The sequence below is a fragment of the Halichoeres trimaculatus genome, unplaced genomic scaffold (assembly GCF_033239565.1).
Source record: "Halichoeres trimaculatus isolate MK-OKI-2021-1 unplaced genomic scaffold, fHalTri1.1 fHalTri1_scaffold_24, whole genome shotgun sequence".
Taxonomy (NCBI): Eukaryota; Metazoa; Chordata; class Actinopteri; order Labriformes; family Labridae; genus Halichoeres; species Halichoeres trimaculatus.
In genome coordinates this window covers 1,855,279-1,868,449 of record NW_027437202.1, presented here as the reverse complement: position 1 = coordinate 1,868,449, position 13,171 = coordinate 1,855,279, and the positions used below count along the sequence as shown (strand labels likewise).

At 44.6% G+C, this 13,171-nt stretch overlaps 1 protein-coding gene across 3 annotated transcripts in view; it reads left to right on the top strand.

The window, feature by feature from the left end:
* The window catches only part of LOC141786087 (rho GTPase-activating protein 6-like), a 49,284-nt gene extending 43,880 nt beyond the window's left edge, over positions 1–5,404 (top strand). For 2 of the 3 annotated variants that reach the window (XM_074664803.1, XM_074664805.1), the window contains exons 8-14: positions 203–353; positions 436–584; positions 1,309–1,488; positions 2,322–2,413; positions 2,488–2,708; positions 2,794–2,877; positions 3,050–5,404. In XM_074664803.1, the coding sequence (XP_074520904.1) occupies positions 203–353; positions 436–584; positions 1,309–1,488; positions 2,322–2,413; positions 2,488–2,708; positions 2,794–2,877; positions 3,050–3,600 (1,428 nt within the window). In that variant the 3' untranslated portion in view covers positions 3,601–5,404. The remainder of the gene's footprint in view (positions 1–202; positions 354–435; positions 585–1,308; positions 1,489–2,321; positions 2,414–2,487; positions 2,709–2,793; positions 2,878–3,049) is intronic. The other variant, XM_074664804.1, reaches the window with a different exon arrangement.
* The last annotated feature ends 7,767 nt before the right edge of the window (positions 5,405–13,171 follow it).

Below are 13,171 nucleotides of genomic sequence, written 5' to 3'. Positions count from 1 at the left end.
CACTCAATCAAAGAGTCAGTATTCTCACATCTGTGTATCGAATGTGTTCACTTTCTCCTCCTGTGTTTATATAATCCAACCTCAACATTTATGTATTTGCCACCTCTGTCATCTAACTGTGAATGAGGATTTATTACCCTGCATAATTTCCCTTCTAAGGCCAAAAACAGACTTGAATTCTTTGAAAATCTCTGCTTTTCAGCTACGAGAGGAGTTTGACCGCGGCATCGACGTCCAGCTGGACGAGGAGCACAGCATCCATGACGTGGCTGCTCTTCTCAAGGAGTTCCTCAGGGACATGCCTGACCCTCTTCTCACCAAGGAGCTCTACACGGCTTTCATCAACACCACACGTATGCATCACTTTCTCTTCCCTTCATTTAACCCTCCTCTGCTCCTTTTCTCCTAACAAATCCAACATGATGTGTGTTGCAGTGTTGGATCACGACGAGCAGCAGATTGTCACACAGCTGCTCGTCTACCTACTCCCAGCATGCAACAGTGACACCCTGCATCGGCTGCTGGAGTTTCTGTCCACTGTGACCGATCACGCTGAGGACCGGCTGGACAAAGACGGACAAGAGGTGAGCGAAAAAATATGAGTAGAGAAATGTCTCGATACAATCAAACATCAACATCCAGGCAGAGGAGGGGGAGTTGAGGCAGACACAGACACTGACACACATACTCCATCCTCTCCCATCCCCGCTTTGTGTTTATCCCCTGATTCTTGGACTCATCAAAGTGTGAGCAAAGCAGCGCCGCTCCAGCCTCTATATTTGTCTTGGTGTGAATCTCGCAAAGAAGGGAATGTTTTGCACAAGTGTGTACAAAGCGGAGGGTGTGTTTTTGGCAGGTTTGCGCACAGATGGAAGTATGTTTTGTTGTTTCTGTGTCCCTTCACGACACCACGGCTGCAGGTTCTGGATCTGAGATCGTGACAGGAAGTGGGAGCTTTTTTACACTTGGCGAAAAAGAAAGGCTTAAATACTTTCAGCCGCGAGTGGATCTCGTCTTATTCTCAGGGGACTGGGAGGGGAGAAAGGGAGGAACCTGGGAAAATATCAGAAAAATGAAGGGATGACCAAAAATATTGTGTGAGCGCTGAAGGGTTTGTTACTTCAGACGGATAAAAAGCAGAGAGGAGAGATGTGAGGGATGCAGAATGGTTGGGGGAGAGGTGAGAATAACAACATGAGTGGATGGAGATAATGAGTCAGATGAGAGGAAATATCTCCTGACGTCAAAGGGGAAGACTAAACCAATTCAAAGAAAAAAATCTAAACTCCTCTTTCTTTCCAAACACAGATCACAGGAAACAAGATGACATCTCTGAACCTGGCCACCATTTTTGGTCCCAACCTCCTCCACAAGCAGAAGAGCTCAGACAAAGAGTTCAGCGTCCAGAGCATGGCCCGCGCCGAGGAGAGCACGGCCGTCATCGCCGTGCTGCAGAAGATGATCGCCAGCTACCAAACCCTCTTCATGGTCAGTCAGCGAGCGAACAAGTTCCTCTATCAAAGCACAAAACACACTTTCCCTTCCCCTCAGCATTCCTGTGTAGGCTTAGAGTAAGATGATCCTTCTTGGCGGAGCTCTGAGATCTTTGTGGAACAAAAGAGACTCAGAGTTAGTGAAGGAGGGATGAAGACAGAGTTCAACGACAAGTGCATGACAGCTGCTTGTGTTAGGAGCATGAAGTGATAGTATTTAAAAAAAGATCTGTAATCCTGCCAGTGAGCTGACAAGAACAATAAGAACCTCTCACTGAGGTTGTTGAACTTTCTCTTTCCAAAATAAAAGCAGAAAAATCAAGCATGAAATCCCCCCTCTGGTGTCAGAAGAGGGCACGATCTTGCACGGATTACCGCCCCGTCAGCTGCTTTTGTTCCTCTAGTTCTCCAAGAGCGCAGACAGGCGGTTCAGGTCACTTTAGGTCCAAAACCTTAAACCATAATGTTTTGTAGTCTGCCACTGCCAGTCCCTCCACCCCCGAGGCTCAGATTCCTCCTGTAAGCCAATAAAGAGCGATTAAACACATATTGTGAATTGGGCCTGACTGGCTTAGTCTTTGTGAGGGAAAACAGATTTGGAGGTGGCTCCAGTTCTGTGAATGACATCTGAAAGCTGTTTCGTAACACGCTTATGTTTGCTGAGTTCTGCTTTCAAAGGGAATGAGGATTAAAATCTAGAGTTGCTCAGTCCAAAATTAGATGGATATTTAAAAATCAGAGCCTGCAAGGAGAAGCTGAACTCTGCAGTCCAGTGTATGTGTGTAAGAAAGCCTGAGTGTTGTTTCTAACAGCTAACATGTGTCTCAGGTGCCTCCTGATCTGCAGAACGAGGTTTTGATGAGTCTGTTGGAGACTGATCCAGATGTGGTGGACTACCTTTTGAGGAGAAAAGCATCACAGTGAGTTTCCTCCTGAACACGTGTGACTGTGCTGTTCCCTGCCGCTGTCTGAATCCATCCCTATTTCGCCACAGGAGTCCTGACATGCTGCAGGCGGAGGAGCCCTTCGCCCTGAGCGAGCGCCGCTCCTCCAGTGACTCCAACAAGGCGTCCAGCGGAGAGGTGTCCCCTTACGACAACAACTCACCTGTTCTGAGCGAGCGGAGGGGAGAACCAGGAAGTCCGGGGAGTGAACAGCTCTACCGTGTCCCTGAACACTTCACCCTGCCTGGGGCGGACACATGGGGGGCTAAAGGTGAGCTGGATCCATACCTGGACTCTTTAAGTGTTGAATTTCTCAGGTTGATCTGTTTCTGAATGATGTGCTGGACGTTTTTCAGACACTATATCAGAGGAACATGCCAACATTTGGGGTACATGGCACACTACCTTGAAACCAGCACTCAAGGACCAAGCATACACAGGTACACAGCTGTCAGCCGTCACCGGCTGCAGCATCGAGAGCTTAGACACTCACAGATCAAATCCAACATGTCCCTGTCTGTTTCTGCTCTCTGCACACCAGAACCCGTACACTGTGTCACGCCTGTTAAAGTGTGTTTAATTCCACTGACGTGCTTGATGTTGTGGTTCCAGGTTCTCATGGTAACATGTCAGAGGGAAGCTCCCGCAGCTCGCAGGAAGGCCTGGACGGACTCCATGGTGACAGCAGGCAGCAGACAACACTACACCGGACTCAGACAGCGCCTGGCGTCACTGAGATCAGACCACACCCCCCGGTCACCAGAGTGTGCACCAGCCCTCACGTTGGACGCCCACGCACGAACCCCTCAGTGACATCCCACCTTAACAGCACACACGCAGCACCTGGACTCAGCCCGGCCTCCAGATCTCAGAGTGGAGCAAAGACTAGTGAGGGCTGCCCCAATGACAGCCGCTCTCCTCCCCCTTACAACGCCCACCATCGACTGGCTGGTACGCAGAGTTCGCCTCAGCTGGCCACGGCTCAGCAGCCCCCCCTGCAGCGTGGGAGGCTCAGCGGGGCGCAGAGTAACTCAGCCTCAAGCACAGAGGCACAAATGGTGCCACATACGCCGGAGTGGCAGGACTGGCAGAGGGACCGGTGGCAGATCTGGCAACTGCTGTCCTCAGACAATGCTGACGCACTGCCTGAGACGCTGGTGTGATCTGAGGCTGTGAGTGAAATCTGTGCTTTGTCAGGAAACCATGGTCCAGTTCCACACAGGGGGGGGAGAACAAATGCAGATCAAGTGTTGTTTTGTTGGAATACAGGAAGCATGGCCAGTTCTATGTTGCATCTTCTTGACTTACAATAAAATTTGGTTGGGGATTGGGAAACAGTGAAACCATATCAGTTTGTAAGACTCCCTATGAGATCGGTCGTAACCTCACACAACAACCAAACACTCTCACTCTCCTGTGTCACATGACAGAAACACATCTGCCTTTCGAACAAGAAGTTGATCAAACCCGTCCAATGACAATCACTCCTTCAAAAGATCGCAGACCATCCCTTTAACTTACACGTGCTTCAACCTGTGACTCTAACTCCCTGCTTCTTCATCCGTCCATCAAACGACGTCATTCCTCCCATAACCCGTCCTCTCTTCTACGCCATTGTTGTTGTTTACGTGCCCAGCTGCTGCCTTATTGTACAGACTTCTACATCCAAGAGCCAGTCATGTTTCGTGACCAGCATGGATGTTAAAAAAGTTGCTTCAGCTCCTCCTTCTTCTTCATCCCGCCCCTTTTTTATGATTTAATCCTCCCACAACAAATACCTCAGAATGTTACCGTGACAACGTATTCTTTCCACAACGAGTCAAGTCTTCATATATCAATGGAGAGCAGTAGGAATTAATTTGTTATTCGTTACATTTCCTCTTTTCATACTTTAACAGTTTTTTCCACCATGGGGAACCTGAGCGATGGTAATTGCTGCTAAATGTGGATTTTTTGTTTTTGTGTATCGTACTTCAGCCACATCGGTCCAAAAAAAGATCAAATGTTGAGTTTGTATCATCGTCAGATTATGTTTGACTGTACATAAACCTACTGTTGATAAACTTATGTAAACAGTATCTATGTAAATGACATGTAAAGTATATAATTTCCAATCTACTTACACTTCAACCCTTTAACTGGCAGTCTAAACGTTGGTGTACGGCTGTGTGTGTCTCTAATATTGAATGTAAAGTGCTCGGCTTGTGGCCTATCTGCTTAGATCTAGTTACAAAGCACTCAGCTGTAAGTTTGCTCGTATGTACTCGTGCCGCCTGCAGCATTGCAGGAACAATGTGCCAAAGTTTCCTTTTTTTACTACAGGATATTTATGGTGAAGTAGTTTTCATTTCAGTTATTTTCAATAAAAAAAGATTCAAGGATTGCAAAGATGAGGCTGAATCAGGAGGGTTTTTAAAGTTTGCACAGAGACAGATCAGTTAAGGTATTCATAAATAAATAAATATCAGGTATGTGCCATATTCATAGAGAAATCAGAGAAACTGGAGGCTAAATGTGGCAAATAAAGAGCTAAAACCTTGCGGAGATGCTCCTCACAGTCCTTTTCTCTGTAAAGGCAGAAAAAAGGCAAAAAAAACAAGTCTCAAAAGTCGCATTTGAGTGGATATTTGCTGGCAAATATTCCCCACTCCTCATATAAAGTTGCATTTTGACAGCAGTGGCAGGATTCTGTGAAGGGCTCTGGCACCATCTAGTGTCCAAATCTTGGTATAGCACACAGCTCCTTCACCACATTTGCTCCATGTGATAAAAGAGGAGAATAATCCCTGTTCTGTCCTCCTCCCTCACACACACAGACTGTTTGTCTCTCTGACGTCATGATGAAACCAAGAGGAGCTGGTGTGGTTTCTTTGTTGATATCTCTGTGGGGTTTACTGGGTCCAAGCTGTAAAGGAAAGTCTGGTTCTTGTGTTTTTTTGTACTGTGTGTCATCTTCAATATGCTACAATGGAATTAAATGTGATAACGTTTACAGATGCTGTTGGAGTTTATCACAGTGTTGCCACAGTTACCTTGAAAAGTAATCTGATTACTTCTTCAAAAAGTTACTTTACTGATTACTTGATTTTAACATAACTAAAGCTAGATTATAAGTTACTTTTCAGTTGCATTCAGCAGCTGCTGACAACCTATAACCAAGGTCTAACCACTGACGCATGCTGATAGCTACACGACCGCAACAGCAGAGGATGCTAGCTCCATGTAAAGCCAGTGACCTCACGGTGGCTGTGGTTATCTGTCAATTGCAGCTGAGGAGGAGTTATGATGCTAATTTAAGATGATGATGGTCTAAGCAGTGAAGACGTTCAACAACAGCCAGGCAGACAAAAAAAATTGAGTCATGAAGTGAAAGCTCTGAAGATCACATGTTCAAAAGAAAGTCTGAAAAATGTGAACTATAAAAAAAAAGTTTATAGTGGTTCTCAAAGTGCCCGTTTCCACAAGACTTACAGGAGGACAAGTGAGTTTATCGAGAAACGTACTGAAGGCATACCATTACCAGAGCTGTCATCAGAAATACATTTAGAAGACAGATATTAGTAAATGTACTTGAAGCCAAAAGTGAAAGCAGCCCATAACTATTATTTCATCAATTTTCTAAGATGTAAATTTTGGTTATCAGTCTTTTTCTGAAGATGGGTCTTGAAAAGAGGAAGGTCGTCTTATAATCAGGGGTCAAATATTGAAGTCAATATGCTATGTTCACAATTTGATGCAAAAAAAAAACAATTTTATAAATTTAGAATTTAAAACACGAAAGTTAAAATAGAAAGTTTGTAACACTGTTCAGTTAGACTTATGCTTTGAACTATCTTTTTTAAAGTCTTTGCTGTTGAGCTTGTATTTTTTAATATAGATAAGCAAGAATTAACAACATAAGAGTGTGGGCTCACATAATCCCCAGTGTGCTGGGCGGGGCACCCAAGTCTAAAAAGTCTGGATTCACCCCTGCACATCAGCATGTGCCTCATTGTAGCTAGCCTATGTTATGTTGCTCTGCTCATTAACAGATGGATTCAAGCTAAAAGGGGGTGTTCAGCGAATACATCATTTACTAAGGAGATGAATAAAGATAGTAACACAGTGACCCTACCAGCCTTAACCATTGCAAACTAATACTCGTCTGTGTTTCTGGGAAAGCTGTTTGTACCATGTTTGGATGCCCCCTCCAGGGTCCACACAGAGCTCCCAGACTCCTCTGATTAATCAGGTTTTGCTTTCATCAAAGATGAATGCAACATTACTTTGAGACTCTGCATTAAGAATTGAGGAAGTTTCTCTCAGAGTGAAACTTTTATGACGTTTTGCGTTCAATTAAATGTTCAAAACTTGTTCATTACAGAGAAAGTGTTGAGGGTGTGTAGAGACTTTAACAACACAGATTCTGAAGTCAGCAGATTTTAAAAGGAGGTCAAGAAGCGAACAGACTGCTGCGAGTTTGGATGAAGGGAGGATTCAGACTCCTGCCGCCACTGATATGAGCAAAGAGAGCCCTGAAGTCTGAGAAGAGATGTCATCCTCACCTCTTCACCCCTCTCAGCTTCGCCTCCGACTTGAAAAATCTGCGGCCGAACTGAGAGAAAAACAACTGTGACTCACTCGACTGTAAATGCCAGAGTGAGTCGTGAGCGGACTGTTTCAAAGTCTCACCTTCAGAAAGCTGACAGAGCGGGGCGCCGAGGTTGAGCCGCAGCGCGTGAAACCCCCCCTCCTTATTACACCTGTAAAAGTACACGGCTGTGAGGGGAAGCGGTGCGAAGAAAGGAGGCAAGAGAACGAGAAATGTCAGACGGTCAGATGAGTCATCGCTCAGGGTGGCAGGGAGGTTTGTTCGGGGCTCGGGGCTGAGAGCGAGTCAAGGAGTGTGGAGGCTTGATCCTGTGGAGAGATGATGTCTGACTTCTCTTTTCAGTTTAACCTTTTGTGCAGGAGAGCGGTGAACACAAGCGACAGCAGAACAGAGCTTTATCATTCAATACACTCAGTAATACCTGAAAAGAAAGCCAGAAAATCATGAAAAATGACGAAAACAATCACAAAATCAAAGCAACCATAAAACTGGACTATGACTCGGCAGATTTTAATCCAACTCAGCATTTACAAGCAGTAAACGAGCCTGAAGGGGAGTTTCCCATGACCACTAACAAAAATAAAATGACTTCATGTGGAAAAATGAAGTCACAGTCCTGTGAGAGAACGCCAAAGATGACAGCAGCAGCTTTTAGGTGGTCCATGCGCTCCACAGTGACAGATTAACCCTTAATGTTTGTGTTTCCTGCTTGTTTTCTTCATCTGTCTGTAATGGAAAGCATCTGCTGGGAAAACAAGTCAACTGTGATGTTTTACAGGGCAGAAAACCACCATTTAATTCAAGCTGCTTTAGATGTAATGCTCCAGTTTCACCACTAGATGTCAGCAAGGATCCTGGAGTAGAGTCTCCCTTGATGAAATCAGAATTTTTCCTTTCTTGTCTGTGCAAATCTCTTAAACTACAGCTGGTGGTGACAGTACCACACAATATGAGATATGAAGGGTGGGAAGATATGCGTTTAAGAGATTAAGATGCATGTTAAATCAGCTGACAGAAGCAGAGAGGAGAGAGTTAAGAGCTGGGAGATGATCAGACTTAAAGTGAGGGTAGTGAAGGTGTGAAAGCAGAGTGAGAGACGGATGATTCAGAGAATGAGCTCTTAAAGGGCTCATTTCTTGTAATTGGTTTCAATTTAACCTTCTCTCAGACAAAGTCGACTTTCACCAAACTTTGGAAACTCATTCTGAACTTTTCTTGCACCATTTTCAAAGAACAACAGTTGGTTTTGTCTGTTTCTGCTGTGTGCCGTGATGTTGGAAGCAGCGCATCATGTCCTACAGAAGCATCCTCTGATTAATTTTGATCACTGAATGTGCCGAGTCCAGCAGTCTATTTGGGATAGCATACTTCCAGTTCTCTTCTTCTCTCTTCTTTTGTCCTCTTTGTGTCGCTCTCTGGAAAGGAGCCGGGTTTTTAAATAGAATTTGGTGGACCATGACAACAAAACAAAGCTGCTTTATTTCAGCGGCTAATGACTTGGCCCGCAGAAACGTTCTCCAGTTGGCCCGAGCGAAAAAGACAATTTGCCAGAAAAGACACGCACACGCACAAATAGGTGCCCATGAACTCGGGGGGTTGCTCCTGGAGGGAGTTAAAACTCCATGCGTGTCAGTAAACAAAACGTGGATTCAGAAAGTAGTGCATGCAGATTTTCTTCCTCCTCCTCCTGCTGCTGCTGGAACACATGGTCACACTCACATCCTCAGAGGAATTCATCCCCACAAGGTCCTCATTAGCCGGCCCCGTTGGTTCATTGTCATCATGTGTTGCTCCATGGAGTCCAAAGACTGGCCCGCAAGACAAATGTTAGGAAATGTGGAAAAGGTTTCCGACCTGAATCAATCCATCTGTACGTTACTGTCAAATAAATGACATCACTGACAGAAGAGAGTAGATAAATACTTCATAAATCCACTCAGGAGATCCTCTGTGATGCACGGATTGATGACGACTGAAAGTTTGGTTTTTAAAGTTTAAAGAAGACTCAGGGTCAATCCCAATCGATTTTGAACCTTCATGCCAAGTGAAGTGGTGTCCTAATTCTCTGTAAAGTTTAGGACAAGGGCTGACCTTACTTGAAAGGAAGGGGTAAGAGAATTTTCCTGATACACCGCGCCTACTGGCAAGATGGCAGGGCGGAGACCAAAGGAAGTATAATGATTCATTTTCGTTGTAATGACACACCTTTTTTTATCAGATATTCAATCCTTTGCTACTCCATGTAAATATTAAAGAGAAAAAAAGGGTAACATCTTGGGAGATGCCATCTTGAGAGAGGGTTAACAAATGCCACATCTACAAAACAACACCAACCTGGGGTCCCTCATCTGGATCTACACTCTTCTGACCCGCGACACTCAGCCCAACGCGGCTCCAAATCTCTAGCCAGACTCTTCTCCTCTGTTGTTTCCAAATGGTGGAATGAATTCCCTAACTGTGGCCCCGTTTACACGATGCCGAAAACGGTCGATTCCGCAAACATTTCGTTGCGTTTTGGCCTTCCGTTTAGACGAGACCACGTTGCGTTTTCAGTGAAAACGCAAACTTTTGAAAACGCTCCCCAGAGTGGAAAGATCTGAATCCGCTCCTCCATCCAGCTTCGTGTAAACACAGAGCGGAGCGTCTCAGGGTGAAACGCTGACGTCACCGCATGCGCACTCGCAGTTTTAGGTGAAGGCTCCGCGCTCAGCCACATTTCCAGTTGAGCCAGTAGTTGGCGGTAATGCGCGTTATGGTTGGATTCCCGACCGTCTCACACAACAAAACGTCAGAAAAAGAAAGAACAGAAGAGGAGACTTCTCCTCCTGGAGTCGTATGAACGCGGATCGCTTTCACGCCGTCCTCATGTAAACGCGGGTGGCTTTTGAAAACGCAAAGGAAGAATCGTTGCGGGAGTCTCCGTGTAAACGGGGCCTGTAACCCCCCTGGCCTTTAAAACAGAGGGCAGGGGAAGAGGTAGACCAAGGGGTAAGGCCATAGACTGTATATAGAGTGGACGACGTGGCTCCAACTGTTATTGTTGTACAGTTTTGAAGCCAGAATACCCCCGTCAAGTTGTTTTTTTCTTACAAGAGTCTAATATCTCATTGACTCTCCCCCACAATGTATTTAGTTCCAAAAAAACCACAAAAAAATAGCAGCTGTCAATCATTGTTTAATGTGATGCAAAACCTCTTTTTCAACCTTTAAAAACGAGTGAAAAGGAAACTTTCAGAAAAAAGAGTATCTTTATAATATTATCTTCAAATCACCACAGCATGTAGATGTGAGAAACATTTCTACCGGGTGTATTTATTTTTCAAAGTTTGACCACACCTTTTCTGCAATGACTGGGGAGACAAGTTTTTGACCTATGCTGCAGCCAGCCCCCAGGGGGAGCAGTTTTTGAAGTGACATCACTTTGAGCAGAGCAAGTTGACATCTATTTTCTTTTTACAGTCCATGAGTAAGACGAAGGGAAGAGCTAAGGGGTAAAATTGGGATCGGCCGCAGTTTAGGATTTTTTTTTTACCACTCAAGCCAAATTTCCAGAGGCTTGAAGTTGAAGAAAAGACTCTCAGTGCCCTTCCCTCTGCAGCCCTCAGCACCAATCCCATCAGTCCTTTAAAAATAGAAACCCTGAAGAATCCCTTTAAACCATTTCAACTCCCAATCCACACAAATTCACTCATCACTGTGTCTGCAACGACTTTCAACCACAGCTCAAACAATCTCTAAAAAAAGCCCGACCTATGACCTCATCGAGGCAGAAAGCTGCGAAGCTGCGATGACGACATGGTCGATTTTTTCAGAGGACAGACGAGTCAAGAAGACAGATGTGGCGTCCTGAAAGTCCTCTGACCGAGCAGAGCGCAGAGCGCCGCGCAGGGTTGGTACTGCTGGATCTGCAGCTCGTGTGACGGGAGGAGGGAGGACACTGACCAGCCGAGCATGACGAACCCTGATCTACCCCCGAGAGCGGAAAGGCACAGGCATGCTGTACACATGTTCACACACACATATCAACACACTCATCGTGTGCATTCTACACACCCAGCTGTGTGAGAGCACAAGGACAAATAGATTTAGATAATTAGTCACTTCCAGTCAACTAGAAATCTAACAAGGTCAGGACTCAGCGTCGACTCAGCTGTGCAAAAAGCTCCCAGAGCAGAGCCACACCGCCAAATATGACAAAGTGCATGAGAATAACACTTTGACCACCTCGATGCAGAGAGGCACAGGAGCTTTAATCCTGATAATGTGTGGGAGGCTGAACGTGAGAGATCGCTGTTAGTCATTCATAAATTTCCCTGAATAAATTATAGTAGCTGAATAAAACATCTGTGTAATAAATTCCTGATGAAGAGCTCACTTTGGGGGCTGTTAGACTCAGGAGTCAGAGGAGTACGAATGTGAGGCTGTAATGCTTTTAGAAATCACTTTTAAAGCTTTAATTTGACTTTAAATTTTCCTGCTTTTGCATGTTTTTAGGAGAAAGATGGAGTTTGTTGATGTGTCCCTCTGTGCCGTATGCAACATTTCTTATGCCGCTCTGATGTGAGCACAGCTGACACTCCTTGCAGTGCTGCTATTTATAGTGACGCCACATAAAGGAGCTGAGGTGTGTGCGTGTGATCGCATCAACTCGTTCTTTAGTTTGCAGGAAATTTCATTTCCTAAGACAGCCTGTTTTTTTCCTTTTAAATCTCTCTGCACAGAGCATCCTGAGTGAGATTTGAAGGGATCAGCCTCTGAGCGTTGGCGCCAGCTGCTTTCTGGGGAATCCTCGGCTGTGCTGTGTGCAGAGCGGCGATAGCAAGAGGAACCCTGTGTGGAGTCGGTCTCTGGCACAGCATCACAGCTGACCGTTTGGCTCCCAAACAGAGCTCAGCTGAAGTGGATTTACCTCAGCTTCACCTGTTGTCGGCAGGACGTCCTCTGAGGAAGCAGGAACTTGACGTGTTGATGTGACGGTCTCCACGCTTTATTTTCCCACTGAAGGGGGAAACGATCAAGTGCACAGCCAAGCTAGATGCTGTCACACGTCACACGAAGCACAGCGAGGGTCATTACAAGTTACTCGACAACTAATGTCAAAACAACATGTCCATCCAGCTCATCTAAAGACAAGCAGTCAAAACACTAATGGAAAGATCTTTGGAGAGGGCATACTCCAGGTCAAAGACAAATTCTTAAATTAATAAACCACAGGGTCTAACAGAGGGGAGTCCACCTGATTCTGCCTTAATAAACATGGATCAGACTGTCACTCCTCAAGGTTATAATTATGAGCCTGTTAGGAAAGATGGAGAGTGGGAACAGGGCAGGATTAGGAGAAATAATGCTCGTAGGAGAGCAGAGGAGTTGTGGTGTGAGGAGAACCTGAGGAGAAGGGAGCAAGTGTCCCAGTGAGTGAGCTCTGTTAGCTAGTGATATGTAGCCTTGTTAGAGCCTGAAATGTGAAAAAAAACATGTAAAAAAGCCCAATATGGAATCACTGGTTGATAATGTTTCATGAGTCCTAAATCAGAAATGTAATCAAAAAGTGAAAAAATGTAATTAAACCCAAAATGTGACAATTTGTAACATTATGGGCAAAAATGCATTACATTTTGGGGTCAGTTAAAACATTTCAGGTTTTATTACATTTTTTTTATTACGTTTTGGGTTGTTACATTTTGGGCTTGAACAAGGCCAATTCTATGTTCACATTTAAAGAGCTGATTGTAAAGCAACGTGCTTTGAGCCATCATGAAAAGGCCATAGAGAGACACACAGAGGTCCACCAGAGGTCTATCCACTGATATGGAGTCAGAAAATCAAAACTTAACTCAGCTGACAAATTCTTGTTTACCCATAATATTATTTTTTTCTTTAAATATTCCTATTTTTTATTTTTGTTTTATTTTATTTCATTTTATCATTAATTTTTTTCTATATATATTTTTATTGTATATTTTTATATCTTAACCTTTTCAGCATTCTATGCATCTTCATTATTTTCTTGTTAACTGTTGCACCAACACTCCAAAACAAATTCCTTGTATATGCAAATGTACTTGGCAATAAAACTCGAATCTAATTCTCTACATCTGCTGCTACTGGTGAACCTGCAGTTGTCTGTACTGCTGACAAGACCA